This window comes from Macroventuria anomochaeta, assembly GCF_010093625.1.
Source record: "Macroventuria anomochaeta strain CBS 525.71 unplaced genomic scaffold BU25scaffold_37, whole genome shotgun sequence".
In the NCBI taxonomy this organism is placed as follows: Eukaryota; Fungi; Ascomycota; class Dothideomycetes; order Pleosporales; family Didymellaceae; genus Macroventuria; species Macroventuria anomochaeta.
In genome coordinates this window covers 213,204-227,726 of record NW_022985398.1, presented here as the reverse complement: position 1 = coordinate 227,726, position 14,523 = coordinate 213,204, and the positions used below count along the sequence as shown (strand labels likewise).

At 51.9% G+C, this 14,523-nt stretch overlaps 8 protein-coding genes and 1 non-coding gene across 9 annotated transcripts; 5 read left to right on the top strand and 4 right to left on the bottom strand.

Moving 5' to 3' along the window:
* Nucleotides 1-919: 919 nt before the first annotated feature.
* BU25DRAFT_414417 (uncharacterized protein) lies at nucleotides 920-1,456 on the top strand. The gene has a single exon (XM_033707278.1). It carries the CDS (start codon nucleotides 1,055-1,057, stop codon nucleotides 1,391-1,393), a length of 339 nt encoding a protein of 112 aa, XP_033557606.1. The 5' UTR covers nucleotides 920-1,054; the 3' UTR covers nucleotides 1,394-1,456.
* A 590-nt stretch (nucleotides 1,457-2,046) lies between these two features.
* On the bottom strand, nucleotides 2,047-2,152 carry BU25DRAFT_t121. The gene has a single exon. It is a non-coding gene; the product is annotated as a tRNA-Met (tRNA).
* Nucleotides 2,153-2,319: 167 nt separating this feature from the next.
* On the bottom strand, nucleotides 2,320-3,732 carry BU25DRAFT_414415 (uncharacterized protein). Its single transcript, XM_033707277.1, has 4 exons — nucleotides 3,525-3,732; nucleotides 3,060-3,279; nucleotides 2,942-3,007; nucleotides 2,320-2,894 (listed from the first exon to the last, which is right to left on the bottom strand). Exons 1-4 carry the CDS (start codon nucleotides 3,697-3,699, stop codon nucleotides 2,567-2,569), a joined length of 789 nt encoding a protein of 262 aa, XP_033557605.1. The 5' UTR covers nucleotides 3,700-3,732; the 3' UTR covers nucleotides 2,320-2,566.
* Nucleotides 3,733-3,837: 105 nt separating this feature from the next.
* BU25DRAFT_375988 (Glycosylphosphatidylinositol:protein transamidase, GAA1 component) lies at nucleotides 3,838-5,931 on the top strand. The gene is made up of 3 exons (XM_033704107.1): nucleotides 3,838-3,900; nucleotides 3,948-4,197; nucleotides 4,250-5,931. Exons 1-3 carry the CDS (start codon nucleotides 3,888-3,890, stop codon nucleotides 5,892-5,894), a joined length of 1,908 nt encoding a protein of 635 aa, XP_033557604.1. The 5' UTR covers nucleotides 3,838-3,887; the 3' UTR covers nucleotides 5,895-5,931.
* Nucleotides 5,932-5,957: 26 nt separating this feature from the next.
* Nucleotides 5,958-7,456, bottom strand: BU25DRAFT_414413 (uncharacterized protein). The gene is made up of 3 exons (XM_033707276.1): nucleotides 7,108-7,456; nucleotides 6,825-7,060; nucleotides 5,958-6,776 (listed from the first exon to the last, which is right to left on the bottom strand). The coding sequence occupies exons 1-3, from the start codon at nucleotides 7,379-7,381 to the stop codon at nucleotides 6,135-6,137; spliced, it is 1,152 nt and encodes a 383-aa protein (XP_033557603.1). The 5' UTR covers nucleotides 7,382-7,456; the 3' UTR covers nucleotides 5,958-6,134.
* Nucleotides 7,457-7,589: 133 nt separating this feature from the next.
* Nucleotides 7,590-9,034, top strand: BU25DRAFT_375983 (NADH-ubiquinone oxidoreductase-like protein 40 kDa subunit). The gene is made up of 4 exons (XM_033704106.1): nucleotides 7,590-7,746; nucleotides 7,797-7,846; nucleotides 7,901-7,963; nucleotides 8,017-9,034. Exons 1-4 carry the CDS (start codon nucleotides 7,613-7,615, stop codon nucleotides 8,937-8,939), a joined length of 1,170 nt encoding a protein of 389 aa, XP_033557602.1. The 5' UTR covers nucleotides 7,590-7,612; the 3' UTR covers nucleotides 8,940-9,034.
* A 255-nt stretch (nucleotides 9,035-9,289) lies between these two features.
* BU25DRAFT_424920 (uncharacterized protein) lies at nucleotides 9,290-10,855 on the bottom strand (the record flags this gene model as incomplete). Its single annotated transcript, XM_033708313.1, has 5 exons — nucleotides 9,290-9,602; nucleotides 9,656-9,687; nucleotides 10,196-10,531; nucleotides 10,642-10,753; nucleotides 10,803-10,855. 5 exons carry the CDS (start codon nucleotides 10,853-10,855, stop codon nucleotides 9,290-9,292), a joined length of 846 nt encoding a protein of 281 aa, XP_033557601.1.
* A 575-nt stretch (nucleotides 10,856-11,430) lies between these two features.
* On the top strand, nucleotides 11,431-12,096 carry BU25DRAFT_424919 (uncharacterized protein; the record flags this gene model as incomplete). The annotated part of the gene is made up of 1 exon (XM_033708312.1): nucleotides 11,431-12,096. The coding sequence occupies one exon, from the start codon at nucleotides 11,431-11,433 to the stop codon at nucleotides 12,094-12,096; it is 666 nt and encodes a 221-aa protein (XP_033557600.1).
* Nucleotides 12,097-13,629: 1,533 nt separating this feature from the next.
* On the top strand, nucleotides 13,630-14,417 carry BU25DRAFT_451383 (uncharacterized protein; the record flags this gene model as incomplete). The annotated part of the gene is made up of 2 exons (XM_033709754.1): nucleotides 13,630-14,301; nucleotides 14,381-14,417. Exons 1-2 carry the CDS (start codon nucleotides 13,766-13,768, stop codon nucleotides 14,415-14,417), a joined length of 573 nt encoding a protein of 190 aa, XP_033557599.1. The 5' UTR covers nucleotides 13,630-13,765.
* Nucleotides 14,418-14,523: the final 106 nt, after the last annotated feature.

Sequence of the window (14,523 nt, the reverse complement as noted above, 5' to 3'; positions counted from 1 at the left end):
GCACTAGTAACTTGATTGTCGAATTGTTTGGTCTTGGCCCTCGATGTTTGCATCCTCCAAAATGCGTCAGGGGTATCGACCTGTCCCACATAATTCCGATGTTTCTACAGCACAGATCAAGTTGAAGATCACAGACTTTTCCGTCCAAACCAACGACATCGAATACAATCATTCTCAGAACTGGAGCAATAGGTTCACGGTTCAAGACGGCTCTTCTTTGCGTTCCGCTATCGCTCCCCTGCAAGTGAAGTATGCCTCGGAGTTCAAGGTCAGGGTTGTGGTCAAGATCGCAGAAGAGGTATATGTCCTTCCAAGGCTCCAAGCTCCTGCCATGAACACCCACACTTACTGAGTTCAGTAGACTGCCCAGGATAAAACTGCTCTGGTCACAGAGGGCCTTGGTGGCAGGGAGAGACGAGCGATCGCAGCTGTGTCCAGCTCAAGGAAGAAGGGCAAGGTTGCAGTCGTATCTCTGAGATAATTTGAATGAAGGAGGTGTATGATTGATTTTGAAGTGTTGCTTATCCTTCAAGCACGAACTACATCCAAGGAACCTGCAGACAGTCAACAGGTGAATAATATTTCAGAATGTGGCAGCAGTATATGTGTGTAGGCGACAAAGCCTAGTACTCACCATTGTGCTCCTTCTACTCAGCCGCAGGGCAACAGACCACTGCGCAGTCCTTCCAACCTTACACATGTTCCGCCTCACTGTCAGTCTTCCTGCAGCTCTTGTCATGGACCTTGACAGCCTGTTCATGTCTTGCAACAGGTCGTCTGCAAGGTCCACAACTGAGCATGTGGTCAAACCTCTCAACCTGCCGATCTAGCTGTTCCGCAGTTGCGCAGACAAAATCCATGATCCGTTCTGAGCCTGGGCCAAGGTTTGCGATCAGAGATTTTGCAGAGTCAAAGCCCAGCCATGTGTCCCTTAGCGCCTGCACCATTGCAAGCCGTCTTCCTGTTGGTTCCGTGAGAAATTGTCACTGTTCTTGAAGATCCCCTGTGCTCAAGGTCCTGAAGTAGCTCGATAAGCGCATCTCAACTGTATCAAATGCGCCACCTCTATGCGGCCTTGCACCTTCTCTCGCTGTGGGGTCTAGCTGAGGAGCAACTTATGGGCTGCTGCAAGGAAGGTGCGGATGGCAATGGAGAAGCTGGAGGTGGCGGCGTGGACATTAACGATCAGTGTGAGAGCGCTGGTCGTGGCATTGAGGAAGTATTGGACTTCGACAGAAAAGTTCAAAATTGCGACAAGAGAGTTGGTAATCAGTACGGAGGAGCTGGCGGTTACTTTGAAGATGGCAATGAACGCGGCCAGGAAGTTAAGAGTTGTTGCGATGCGTTCAACCTCTCATCGTTTCTGCAGATGCATTGGACTAGATGCATTTGATGGTGATGTCTGAGAGTCCTGTAAAATCGAAAGGTCCTCGCAGGTCCCCAACAATGCCACGCTCTCCGATGTCTTGATACTCATCGTTGGCTCCGGATCATACAGTGTGTGTGCGGTCATCGAGGTGATGGAGCTGAGTGAAACTGCCCCTCCCGTCCATCGAAATTGATGCCCCTCCTTCCACGCCCCTCCAGCGCCCCTCACGTTGCCCTTTGCCCCTCCCGTTGCCCTTTGCCCCTCCTGTAGTCCCGTTTTCCACAAATATTGAGATACCTTCCGTATTTAGCAAGTTCATCGCGGGGTTCTGAAAAGTGTTGCACGCATGTCCAGGCCTGGAGTGCTCGCGGAGGGCTTGCTCGTAATTCTGGTCGTCATGATGTATGTCAAACTAAACATGATTTTTTCTGCTCCTTCCGTCAAGCGCCCTAATCATATCTGATCTCAAACGGTTTGATTGTACGTTTTGTTGTTGGTGTTGGTTTTGTGAAGTTTGTGAACCGGTCGCGAAGATTGAACAACCCACAAAAACTTGCAGCAAAAACCAAACTGTCAAAGCGAACAAGTCAAATCGATCAGGAAATCAGACTTGAGGACCATTCGAAAAATACCCGGAGTGGTGGCTATCCGGGCACTCAAGAGGACGAAAAAGAATTTGCTCCCTGCCAGATTCGAACTGGCGGCCTTCGGATTTCTGTTCTTGGAACAGTCATACTCAATGAGATATGAGACCGACGTGATAACCGACTACACCAAGGAAGCTAATTGGGTTATTTTGATGAAGAAGAGAGTTTTTATGTGCAATATATAGTCATATAATATTCCCTGAGTGCCCCCGACTCAACACAATTGACGTGGGAATCTTCGGTTAACTCTACTTTGGTAGGCAGTGGGGCGGAACCTAAGGCCATTTGCCTCTGAGCGAAGGTTCTCTGTTTCTATCTTGAACTGCATAGTTTCGTGTCTGAAGTTCATCTCAGCTTCGAACCTCGGCCGCTTCTTCACAATCTCTGAGTATGAACGGTCTACAATATCTATACATTGAACATCCAAAGTCGTCGATCACCGAACCCATACCCAGAACGCCGGACATCATGCAATAAATCGCCATACATTACACTTCATTAATTCCCACCCACATTCAGCCGGAGGTCTTGATACTTCGTACAACATGCTTCACGGCCCGAGTATCGCACCCGGCTCCGGACTTCTCGGTATCCCACCCATTGGCACGCTTGTCGTGGGCAAGACACCATAGCGGCCGTAGGTCTTTTGATCTACGCTCACGTAGTGGGGTAATCTCCCAAGCAAGTTTGCTTTCGTCTCGATCCATCTGAGAATCTTTTCATGGGGTACGAGGAACTTGATGTAGCCTGAGGCCCAAAGGTAGCCGATGCCGGCGCCGCAAAGGTGTCCAATGAAGCTGACGTTCGGTACGAGGATGCTGGTGACGAGGACGAGGATCAGGGGCGTTGTCCAGGTGGGGACTTTGTAGGGCCCGACGCTGCAGTATGTCAGTAGGAAACTTGGTGACGTTGTGGTTGTGCGTACCTGAAGTTGGGGTTTGTCTTGTGTTGCTTCATGACTTCTGCCGAGAGAAGCAGGAAGACCCATACGCTGTTCTTCGTTAGTCTCCGTCTAAACCTCCCCTGACATATCCCATGCATACCTGGCGCCCATGACAACGGTATTCGCCCTGAAGACGAACTTCTCCAACAAAGTGTATATGCCTCCAGGAAGAGTGCCAAAGGGTCCAGTGAAGAGCGCGAGTGTGACCAATGTTCCAAACTCAGCTTCGAAGCGTTCGAGAAGAGGCGCAATTGCGACCAAGTTGAAAATCATGTGGAAGAAGTTGAGATGCATCAACGGAAACAAGTTAAGACGGTGCACTGCGCAGTAATGATTAGCCTCTGTATGCGTACTACACGGTCCTGCCTTCATATGTCCTCCTCTTGCTGCTCGGATTGTATTGCACCACATGCAACAAGCCTCAGGCGTGCACTCTCATGCTCTCATGCTCAAATGGCGATATGTCCAGCACACCATAGGTACTGTGCATGCAAGGTCATATATTCGACTGGTTGGCCGGCAACATCGCCATGCTGCGACCGAAGACCAAAGGGAATCCACATACTCTGGGTCAGATCCATCTTAGCCGGCTCGAGCTGCGCGAACTCTCTGAGCCATGGCAGCGGTATCGTCGCAATCCAGAGCCCAACAATGGCAAGCAACAGTAATCGAGTCGCCAGCGGGAGGCGGAGAATGTAGGAGCGTAAGCGGGTCGGGTTGAACTGCGTATACGAGGCCATGGCGGCGCGCGACTGTGAAGTGTGAGACAGGTGTTAGCTTGTCTGCAGGCGCGTTGAGAAAGATGAGCGATCGTCAAGGGTCGTGTCGCTAGCGCCGCTCCTTCCGCCCGCAACCAAGAGCTCCAAGTACAGAGGACCCGATAACGTCACTCCTTTGTGCTTCGCGGAGCAATTGGGCGACGGGCAACATGGCACTGATATGTGAGTTCACAATATAGGGTACTTGGAGTTATTGCTAACTCGTACAGCCTCGATATTGGCGCTCCGGCGAGATGCCCGCATTCTCAAGATCCCACCTTACCTCTCCGCGCTGTGCATTGTCATTGGCATAGCATGGCTGCTGGTCCTGCCTCTAAATGAGTACTCGCGCAACACATACGTCTCCGAGAACGCACTGCTGCCAGGACAAGTACACACCTACTTCACAGGCAGCGAGCATAATGTCTTTCGCGCGTATCGGCAAGAGGTCCATGCCATGATTGACAGGCCGGTAGAGGAGTATGTCGAGCAACTTCTTCTCTAGGATATAATAAATACTAACGCCTGTCAGACGCTCCCAGAGACTAGGAGACATCTTCCGCTCGAACAACCTCAAGGTCGCAACCCAGAAGTACTCGTACCATGTCTCGAACCGCACGATTGCAAACGAGAACGTCTATGCAATCCTCCAGGGACCTCGTGCCGACGCTACGGAAGCTATTGTATTGATTGGAGCTTGGAAGAACATGGACGACGAGGTGAACAACTCTGGAGTAGCTCTTGTCTTGACTCTGGCTCGGTACTTCAAGCGTTGGAGTTTATGGAGCAAGGACATCATCTTCCTAGTGTCTGGTGACAGCACCACTGGACCTCAAGCCTGGGTCGACGCATACCACGATGGGCACGACGAGCGCTATGTCGAGAGCCTGAAGATCAAGAGCGGAGCATTGCAAGCAGCGGTTGCCGTTGACTATCCTGCTGGTCCCTGGGGCCACCGATACGACAAGCTGCACGTCCTGTACGATGGTGTGAATGGCCAGCTGCCTAACCTTGATCTCTTCAACACCGCGGTACAGATCGCATCGAGCCAGATGGGCATCGGCTGCGCCATTCAGCGCATGTTCGACCACAGAGACTCATACAAGGAGCGATTGCAGACGATGCTCCGTGGTATGGTCTCCCAGGGCCTAGGTCACGCAACCGGACCTCACTCATCCTTCATTCCATACCACGTCGACGCCATCACCCTCAGCACAGTTGGCGACGGCTGGCATGACGAAATGTCGCTCGGCAAAACCATCGAATCGCTGTTCCGCAGTTTGAACAACCTGCTCGAGCACCTGCACCAAAGTTTCTTTTTCTACCTCCTCATCCAAGCGAACCGTTTCATCAGCATCGGCACCTACCTCCCCTCAGCAATGCTAATCGCCGTCAACTTCAGCATCACCTCCATCGCGCTCTGGGTCGCCAGCGGCCGCTCAACCGAACCCATTCCCAACCCGGCGTCCACCGCGCCTCCCAAGGACGACAGTGCTGCCAAAAAAGACATCGCTGCGCTATCCACCGAGTCCAGACAGCCTGAGATGGAACTCGTAGAACAAGACGATCACAAAGCCCTCGTCCCCAAAGCCTCCACCGCCATCACCGAACGCCACCTCCTCTTCCCCCTTCTCTCGGTTCTAACAATACACTTCCTCGGCTTGATACCGTTGTACATGTTCAACACCTGGGGCGCCGAAAATCTCTCGCGTCTGTACCTTACCTTTGCAAATGGAACGACGCTGCTGCCTCTCGTCATCGCCTGGTTTCTTTCAGAACTGCGTCCGCTCTCCACGCAGGAGGTTACGTTGATCCAGTGTTTTTCATTGCTATTGCTGGGTATGATCCTCGCCGCCCTCGCAACACTGAACTTCTCGCAATCGTTCTTGATCGGCGTGCTTGCCACACCGCTGAGCTTCGTGCGCAAGACCAACAAGACATGGCTGACAGCGATCCAACTGGGGTTTCTGGCCGTGCTCAATCCGGTTATGGTAGCGCAATGGAGTGCCAAGTTGCTGGGCGCGGATTTGCAGGAGGTGCTTGTGCTGGCTGCGCAGGGGTGGCATGTTTGGGGGCTGTGGACGCAGGTCACAGTTTGGCTGATTTGGTTTCCGGCGTGGGTGTTGGGAAGTGTTGTTGTTGCCGGGGGCGTGATGGAAGGTGGACTGGTAGGCTAGCGCCTCGATAGAGCAGTACACGTGTATGAGAAATGACAGTACTTTTGGAACCTTTGAGGGTTCATGTCGTGAGCTTTTCATTCGTTGGCCATCCATTTGACCATGCATGCATTATCTACGATCATGGCGCGCGAAGGTACCTTTCTTACAGCGTTTGCACGCCGCCCTTTCTGTTGGGCGGAGACAGCCTTGCCATGACTGACCAGTGAGGACTCTACTGCTGCAGGATCTAGTCTTCGCTCAAGCAGCCCAGACGTCCTTGCCAACACCCTCGATCCAGTTACCCAGCTGGTTGACGCTGGCGTCCCATTCCTTCAGCCGCCCCCTCATGCTCTCGATCTGCTTCATGTCCAAGACCTTGGGCTGCACCCAGTTGATGCGCGCAATCTCAGCGACCTGGTCAATCTGTCCCTTCACCAAGCCCAAGCTCAACGCCTTCATGATTAGATGCTCAATCTCCTTTGGCTGCACCTTGGTCTCCTGCGAGATCTCGGAGAAGGTCATAGCGCGGTCGTGCGGTGGTCGGCGGAAGATAGTCTCGGTAAGAGCGGCAAGAGAGATCTTCTGGTAAAGGAAAGTCTGGTGGTCCTTCAGCAGAGGCACCTTCGAGATGTTGCCCGAAAGGACGTCGTATGCGCTGAGGTCGCCGCGGTTGAAAGCGAAGAGGAGATCGCGCAACCACGAGTGCGGTGTGTTGACGAGCGAATCGAGGATAGGGTGGAGGAGAAGCTCGCCGAAGTTGTAGATGGAATCTGAAACGAGAGCGGCGATGCTGAGGTCGTAGGCGCGTGACTGGCGGTCGCGAAGCTCGAGGTCGGTGATGTCGACGCAGGCAAGGAACAGTAGGGCGTTCTTATAGTACGCGGCAAACTCGTGCTTCGACTGTGGTGCGTTAGTATGAGGTCAATAGGCCTTGTTTGGTAAACGCACCTTGTAGTACTCTGCGCTGACTTTGTAGAAGTTTGCGTGTACGACTGTCTCTACTGAGTCAAAGTTGTCCAAAATCTGCTCGCACTCGTCCAGCTTCTTCTTAGCGCCCTCCTCGTCTCGTAACCTCAGCTGGATGCTGGCGGCGGCGACTGTGGCGTAGACATAGGCGTCTTGTGAGGCGGGCTTGTTGACACTCTCGGCGAGGTCATTGACGAACTTGAGGCGCTCTTTGTCATCTAGAGCAGTCAACAACCTATCGTTACATACATCTGTCATGACCCACCCTTGAACTGTGATGCAGCACTCAGGCCCAGTGTGACCAGCTTCAGCTGGTTGATCTTGTTTGCAAAGCTCTTGATGAACGTCTCGAAGAAGGGTATCCGCTGCTTGGCACTCTCCGGATGCTCGAAGAACTCGATGAGCTTGTCGGTCAACTCGTGCCACAGCTTCCTCTCCCAGTAGTCCTCGAAGGCGATGAAGTACTCTTGCAGCTCCTCTGGCGCTTGGTCCCGCGCATCGCCGAGCAAATTCGGTATTGTGTCTGTGTCCAGTGCCATGTTGAGTGTGTGTGTAGCAGGGAGGTGGCGGTATATTTGTTGTGGAGAGCGGGGTGGTAGTGTGGTCGTGAGGTCGTGAACTGGAGGCGTGTTGATGTGGGATGTGCTTGCTATGGCGTCGCGGAAGCTACTATCGGCGGAAGTGCAGGCGCCAAGCCCCGACTTCATCATTCAAGCTGCACTCCACAAGCTTCAGAACCACCCTCCCGCCAGCCATTGAACGCCGCAACCATGGCCCTGCCTCTTCGCTGTGCTCGCTCTCGCGCAGCGATGCCGGCCCAGCTGCGCTCCATCCGCGTCTCCCCGTTTTCAACCTCCACAAGCCGCCCAGCAGGCCGAATCAACCACGATGTCAGGATCACCAGGTACGACTGCTGTTCCGCGCACAATGGCCAGAATGCTGACGTTCGTGCAGGACCGGAAAGCCCATTTTGACTGTGTCCGCTGGTCGATCATCGCTCGGAGGTGCGCAGTAGCCCGCAATCACACACGAACCAGCACGCTCACACACACATACAGGCTACACAGCGACCGTATTCGGAGCGACGGGTTTCCTGGGACGATACATTGTCAACAGACTCGGTGCGTCAACTTTTAGCAGAGAAAGCAGGATGTGGCGCTAATCGGAGGAACAGCTCGTTCAGGATGTACAGTCATTGTGCCCTTCCGCGAGGAGATGGCAAAGCGCCACCTCAAGGTTGCTGGTGACCTTGGCCGCGTCGTCTTCATGGAAATGGATCTGCGCAACACGGCGTCGATTGAGGAGAGCGTGCGACACTCTGACATTGTCTACAACCTCATTGGTCGCGACTACCCCACCAAGAACTTCGATTTGGCGGACGTCCATGTCGAAGGAACTGAGCGCATTGCGGAGGCCGTCGCAAAGTACGACATTGACCGCTATGTCCACGTTTCCTCGCACAGCGCCCTCCTCGACTCGCCCTCGGAGTTCTACCGCACCAAGGCCCAGGGTGAGCAGGTAGCCCGTTCCATCTACCCGGAGACCACCATTGTTCGCCCGGCGCCCATGTTTGGTTTCGAGGACCGTCTTCTCCACCGCCTTGCTTCGCCTTCCAACGTCATCACTTCCAACTGGATGCAGGAGCGCTTTAACCCCGTCCACGCCATCGATGTTGGTATGGCGCTCGAGGCTATGCTCCACGACGACACAACAGCCGCCGAGACATTCGAGCTTTACGGTCCCACAGAGTACACCATGGCCGAGCTGAACGACCTCGTCGAGCGGGAAGCCATGAAGAAGCGCCGCCACATTAACGTACCCAAGGCCATCATGAAGCCTGTCGCACGCTACGCCAACAAGCTCCTCTGGTGGCCCATCCACTCTGAGGATGAGGTTGAGCGCGAATTCATCGATCAGTACATCGATCCCCAGGCCAAGACATTCAAGGATCTCGACATTGAGCCTGTGGAGCTGAGCAGCTTGACATACGAGTATCTCAAGGGCTACAGGAGTTCGTCGTACTACGATCTGCCGCCCATGTCGGAGCGTGAGAAGCGTGAGGAGAAGAAGTACCTCCACGTCATCGACGACCAGTAGAGCGTTGAGGAAGAAGGAAATGAAAATCTTGCGACATGTGTAAATACCTTGGCTTTTCCTTTACCGGACTACACGGATCTGTAGAATCAATACCGTTTTCTTTTGTGTGAACACAGCTACCGCTTAGCAGGTCCTTTACCGACATGACATGCAGTTGACACATGCAGCAGGGACTAGCGTGCTTGCCAGATGACCCCTTCCTGCCCAAACCCGCTGGGCGAGCGATCACGACACCATTGACGCACGCAAACAAACAGCTAGTCATTCCTACCCAATTGTGCATATCTCAATCGGCCTCCTTCACGCATCTCTTCCATCAAGTTCTCCTTGTAGCATTGGCCGGCATCACCCTATTCCAGCTCGATACTCTTCTCATAATACTTCTCCGGATCCTCCCAGGGTTTCTTCTCCCTTGTCGCCACCTCTTGACCAGGAATGGGGCACACCCGCAGCAAAGCGGCACATATATCGGCGGCGAACATTGTTCTGTAATTAATCCAGTCGTTATGTTCAAAAAGGCAGTCCATGTCTTCTACACCATCCCACCGCTCGTTCGCTTTCCACATCCATACATTAACCACAACCTGCCTCAAAGCCTCATAATCATTATTCTTGTATACAGCATCGGTCAGGCAGTATCCTGAAAATCCGGTAGTGGTCAAGCTATGGTCAGATCAGCAGAAGCGGGTAAATCAGTCTTTGAACATAGGGCTTACTCTGGTTCGAACGGGTAGACAAGTCTGCTCTGCTGCAAATACAATCGCAATGTTCATAGAATATGGCTGGACATGATGAGTCAGAAAGAATTACGTTCTCGCAAAAGTTCGAACATCTTGGTCCGTGACCAACGACTCGTTATAGGCTCTTCATCACCGGGAAGCAATTGCAGAATACAACTGACCAGGTCACCTGATCAGTCACTTGCCATGTAGCTCGATTGAGAGGAGATGGACTCGACAGCAAACATCATCAAATATTGTGGACCAATGTACACAATCAGGTATGTTGGTGTGGATATGACAGTTCGGCCTGAGAGCATCAATCATGCTGATGTTAGTCTCATTTGAAGGAACGCTGTTTGAGATTTCTCTCATCTGTCACCTCATTCCCGAACGCTTCAATCTCAGCTGTAGTCATGAGCTTGAAGTAATTCTCCTTCTGTTCCCATGGCGCATTCAGGGGCTCGCCTGTTTACAGATCAACCACCTCGTTCTCGCTCCGATCCCAAGGTCTCTTCCGCAATGCTACCAACAAACAAACAAGATCTTTCGAAAGGTCTCATGGTATCCTCCTTTCATATCCTCAACGCTTTGCCAGCTATTGTCCACCTTCCAAACAAAAGCATCAAGCATAAGCTCCCGAGCTGAACACCACCGCTCGGTACCTTTATAGCTAGTGTATACGAACGCACCATTTGGACAGTCGGCAATCTTTTCAGTGCAATCTAGCACCATTCCGGTAAGGGCTGCCTGGAAGCCCCGGTCACCTACTGTGCACCCAACACAATACGCTTCGGCAGGCCAGTCGACGTCAACTTTGCCGTCCTGGTCTGGCTTCATTTGTAACAGATTTGGTGCTTGGCCAGAGTATAGCTAATTGATCCGGGTCCGAAAGCCTCGAGGCTCGATGTCAGCAAAAGTGGAACACTATAGTTCGAAAAGTCTTGTGGATCCTAAGATATCCGGCCGTACCTTTCACATACTTCGACGAAGACATCAACGCTATGAAGAACGCTGCGATGGACCGCGAAGACTTCAAAATGATTGTCACCTGCATGACAGCCCACTTTCACATGGAATAGATTGCCAATTAAGCTGTATGTGTGTTAGTAGGCATTGGCGCGAGAAGATCTTCGTGACTTACCCTGGGGCAGGAAGCAACAAATCTAGGTTCAGTGGCGGTTGCACTGCCACCATCTGGGAGGCTTGCTTTGTGAGTCCAAAGAGCACATTGCGCTGTGGAAGCTGACTTCATATACAGCTAGCTCGAGTGAACCATCGCACTGATCCGGTCAGCTGAGTGAAAGCTACAAACTCCATGAGCCACAGGAATCGAACTTCAAATGCACCAGGTCTTTTCGAACTGAAAACTTGAGAGAGATGCATCTCGACTTATGACATGATGTCATGCTGGTGAGGTGGAAGTGAACTTTCGGCAGGGGCGTCCGCTTGCCAAATCACGCACAATTCAACACTCCAGCTGTAAATTTTTGCGCGCCTTTGCCACAAATTCCAAGCTTATTATCGCGCTTGGAAATCACTCCCAACATCGACTTCCAAAGGATATCCAAACACAAATCTACCGAGGTGTTTTCGAAGCGCACGCTGGTACCATCCCCCCCAAGAAGATCCGATACACCAATGCTCCGCAGGACACAGTTTCAAAATACATCAAGCTTGTTGTCAAAGGCTTGGTTGCGCGAACACAGATACCCAGAAAGGAAAGCATCGAGTCGGTTCGCACACGATACACAGACGGCGTCTGCAATGCTATGGCTACTCACGAAGCTGGAATGTTCCTCAGTATCATCAAGAGCGACACCAAAAAGCGCAAATCGTTCCAAAAAGAGGTGCTTCCTGCTGTAGCTGCTACCACTGGAGACGTCCAATTGTTCCTCAGCAGCATCAGTGATGACTTCAGCGATTTCAAAGCCAACATGTCACACTTTTCAAACGCTATCATGGCAGCTGTGGTCTCGGATGAGATTAAGATGCTCAATGCCGTCCTGAGTCGTATCGAAGTTGCATTTCGAAAAGTGATGTGCCACCATGTCACTGTTGGCAAAGGCATCCGGCAGGCACTCGCTCATACACTTCGGACCTATAGAACCAACAGAACAAGCATGATTCTTTATGGAGTTCTGACGCATCCGACTTTTGTGTCCGTCGACTTCACGCTGGGAGACCTCTTCAAACTCTGCGTGACAAACAACGCAAAGTTCATCGTTCCTATCATTCAAAACACTCGAAGACAACAGTGGCTGGGTGGCTGTACTGACACCGAGCAACGTAGCAGCCTTCGGCAGAAAGAGGTCAAGTTCTTGTTCGAACACGGGAGCAAATGGTTTGTCTGTCGGCTCATCGAGCAGGGCACGGTCGGCATCGACTCCATTGGAGGAACGAGACCTCTCGCTATCGCTCTAAAGCTAGGACGTTAGGACCTTGTGAACGTCCTCCTCACTCAAGGTGCATCCATCGAAGGACGGATCTCGTTCGCATGATGGTAAAGCAGTCACTGTATTACAGCACGCAGTATCCTCCGAAGACGTTAAAGCTCCTTCACTTCCTGCTCGTACATGACGCAAATCTTGACAGCATGTTCGTCCATGATCTTCCGGACAACGCGACGGAGTCAGAGGCTCGACAAATGATCATCTACCTTCTTCAGGGTGTCAGTTGACATGGTAATGATTTCATGTCGAGGCGCAAGGTTGTGAATGTGCAAGCAGTGGATGTTTTGTAAAAATGCCGATTGAAAGATGAAGGGATATATTTGCTTGAAAGCAGCTAGGAGCGTAGAACGACGAGTGGTTCAGACCGGAGTGTGACCGTGCATTGACCGATTGATACAAAGTCGAGCATGGCACGAAACTGAGTAAGGACTGATAATTGCCTCGTAGCAATGGGCATGCAACGTTGGTTAACTGCTCTGTGGGAGCGAGCTTTCTCAAACAGTACATATGAATGTAAATTTGGGCCCTATAATCGAGTCGAATTCGTAGTCGTCGACAATGTCCGCCTCTTTCGAATCTACCGTCTCCAGCCCAGCTCCACCCGCACCCCAGCTCCGAACATTCAGGGAGCTGCTATCGAAACTGCCCAAGGAGGTGATGATTGAGATACTGGTATATGCCCTACTTCTTCCCGGGGCTATTACGAAAGCAGATTACTAGGGACGAGAATGTGAGTGGCCATCGTGCCAGTGTCGAGATGGCAACTGGAAGCACATGCCGGTGGAGAAACTTACAAAAAACACTTTGATCCCATTCCTAGCAGCACCGAAACCGATCCTAAGACTCGCGCAGATGGTCTTCTATAAGACAAACACGCTCCACCTATCTGGTCCGCAGAATGATGAAGTTTGGTCAGATCGCAATTTTTGGCTTCTCCTCCAGGTATTCGTCGTTGGATCCGGCACTCGGAAGTCGAGGTCCAGATTGGGAACCTACGATCGAGATCGTTCTTCCACTTCCTGGGGCCACCTTACGTTCTCACTCCGATGCTAGACTGGGATTTTCTGCGACGAGTGCAGCATGGAGTCCACGGGTCTACGGCATTGAAAACCTTGACGTTAATGTTCGAAGACATATTCATTACGAAAGATGCAGCACTCCGACTACTCGACGTAGATCTGGGCATGCTCGAACCTATCCGCTTTCAGAGACAAGAACTTATTGTGGAAGCATGCTGCCTATCCAATGTGGCTGAAGGATGATGTAATGTCCGGCGACATAATCCATGATGAACGCCTGGAAAGGGTTCTGGCGAAGCATATGTCTGCGACCGGCAAGTTCATTGAAATATAAGGGCTTCCTCCGTGGAATAACGCTCTGACTACGGCCATGCGACGGTCGCAGGCAAGGGCGCCAACAATTGAGAAAGTTGCGTCAGTGTCTACTCCATAGTAAATTTGTCCTAACGAGAAGGAAGATGACGATACAAGGGATCAATTTCGGCTGTTCTCAGATAGCAATGTAGCCACCAGTTCCCAATAAGACGTTGTAGGGAGTTGTGTGATATCGTGTTTGTATGAGACCAGGCGCTGGTCTCGCAACGAAAGGCGGTACCGAACCTGTATAGGTCGCCAATGACAGCGCCAATGGCCCCATGCCAGGGTCGATTGATGGGCTTAGCACACATCTTCAGGGCTCCTTTCCCATATTCGTAGATGAAATAATTCTTCCTTTCATCTCCATTCTACTCACCTCTCTGTTTCCACGTACAAAGCCCAGAGTGTGTGTCTGCGCATACCTCACGCACAACGCTCGAGTGCTCACCATGTCGAAACAAGCCCCTGATGCCACAACCCCCACGCCTGTGAGCCGACAACGAACACTCGGTGAAATGATCTTGGCACTACCAGAGGAGCTGATTGCGGAAGTTCTGGCAAACGCACTCTTGCTTCCCGAAGCTGTGAAAAAGGCACAGTTACAAACGCGATATTGCCCGAAGATCCGCATGCTCAAGGAGGTCTTTCTTGACGTCGAAGAGCTGATAGAGCATACTCTGTTCACCTTCCTAGAGGCACCGGGCCGTGTTGCACGTATCGTGATAGAGACTTTTCAACACCGTCAGTGTAGCCGCCATACCACTTCCGCATCCGACCTCGTCCGAGCTAATCTCATTCTGGTTGCCTCATCAACGTGCGTTGCTGGATTCGACGTCTTGAGGTCACCATCCGTATTGCGGCGCCTCGCACATACTTGTACTTCCGTCTTGCAGACTGCAGATGCCCTTCAAGATCACACTTTTCTTGTAAACACTCGGATTGGCCATTCCTTAAGAGGTTAGAGAGTGCAATCTACGGATTCACGGCGCTGCGGACTCTGGAACTGATGTTGGTAAGCCGGTTCATGACGCATGGT

Bases quoted from the DNA above. Each gene is read 5' to 3' on its own strand.
- BU25DRAFT_414415 (XM_033707277.1), bottom strand. From the start codon at position 3,699: ATGGCCTCGTATACGCAGTTCAACCCGACCCGCTTACGCTCCTACATT. The intron at 3,280-3,524 runs GTATGTGGATTC...ATTACTGCGCAG, and splicing joins TAAGATGGATCTGACCCAGA to TGCACCGTCTTAACTTGTTT. The intron at 3,008-3,059 runs GTATGCATGGGA...AACGAAGAACAG, and splicing joins ACCGTTGTCATGGGCGCCAG to CGTATGGGTCTTCCTGCTTC.
- BU25DRAFT_375983 (XM_033704106.1), top strand. From the start codon at position 7,613: ATGGCCCTGCCTCTTCGCTGTGCTCGCTCTCGCGCAGCGATGCCGGCC. The intron at 7,847-7,900 runs GTGCGCAGTAGC...ACACACATACAG, and splicing joins TGGTCGATCATCGCTCGGAG to GCTACACAGCGACCGTATTC. The intron at 7,964-8,016 runs GTGCGTCAACTT...TCGGAGGAACAG, and splicing joins ATACATTGTCAACAGACTCG to CTCGTTCAGGATGTACAGTC.
- BU25DRAFT_414413 (XM_033707276.1), bottom strand. From the start codon at position 7,381: ATGGCACTGGACACAGACACAATACCGAATTTGCTCGGCGATGCGCGG. The intron at 7,061-7,107 runs GTGGGTCATGAC...TGACTGCTCTAG, and splicing joins TGCTGCATCACAGTTCAAGG to ATGACAAAGAGCGCCTCAAG. The intron at 6,777-6,824 runs GTGCGTTTACCA...AACGCACCACAG, and splicing joins TCAGCGCAGAGTACTACAAG to TCGAAGCACGAGTTTGCCGC.
- BU25DRAFT_375988 (XM_033704107.1), top strand. The intron at 4,198-4,249 runs GTATGTCGAGCA...AACGCCTGTCAG, and splicing joins ATTGACAGGCCGGTAGAGGA to ACGCTCCCAGAGACTAGGAG.
- BU25DRAFT_414417 (XM_033707278.1), top strand. From the start codon at position 1,055: ATGCGCCACCTCTATGCGGCCTTGCACCTTCTCTCGCTGTGGGGTCTA.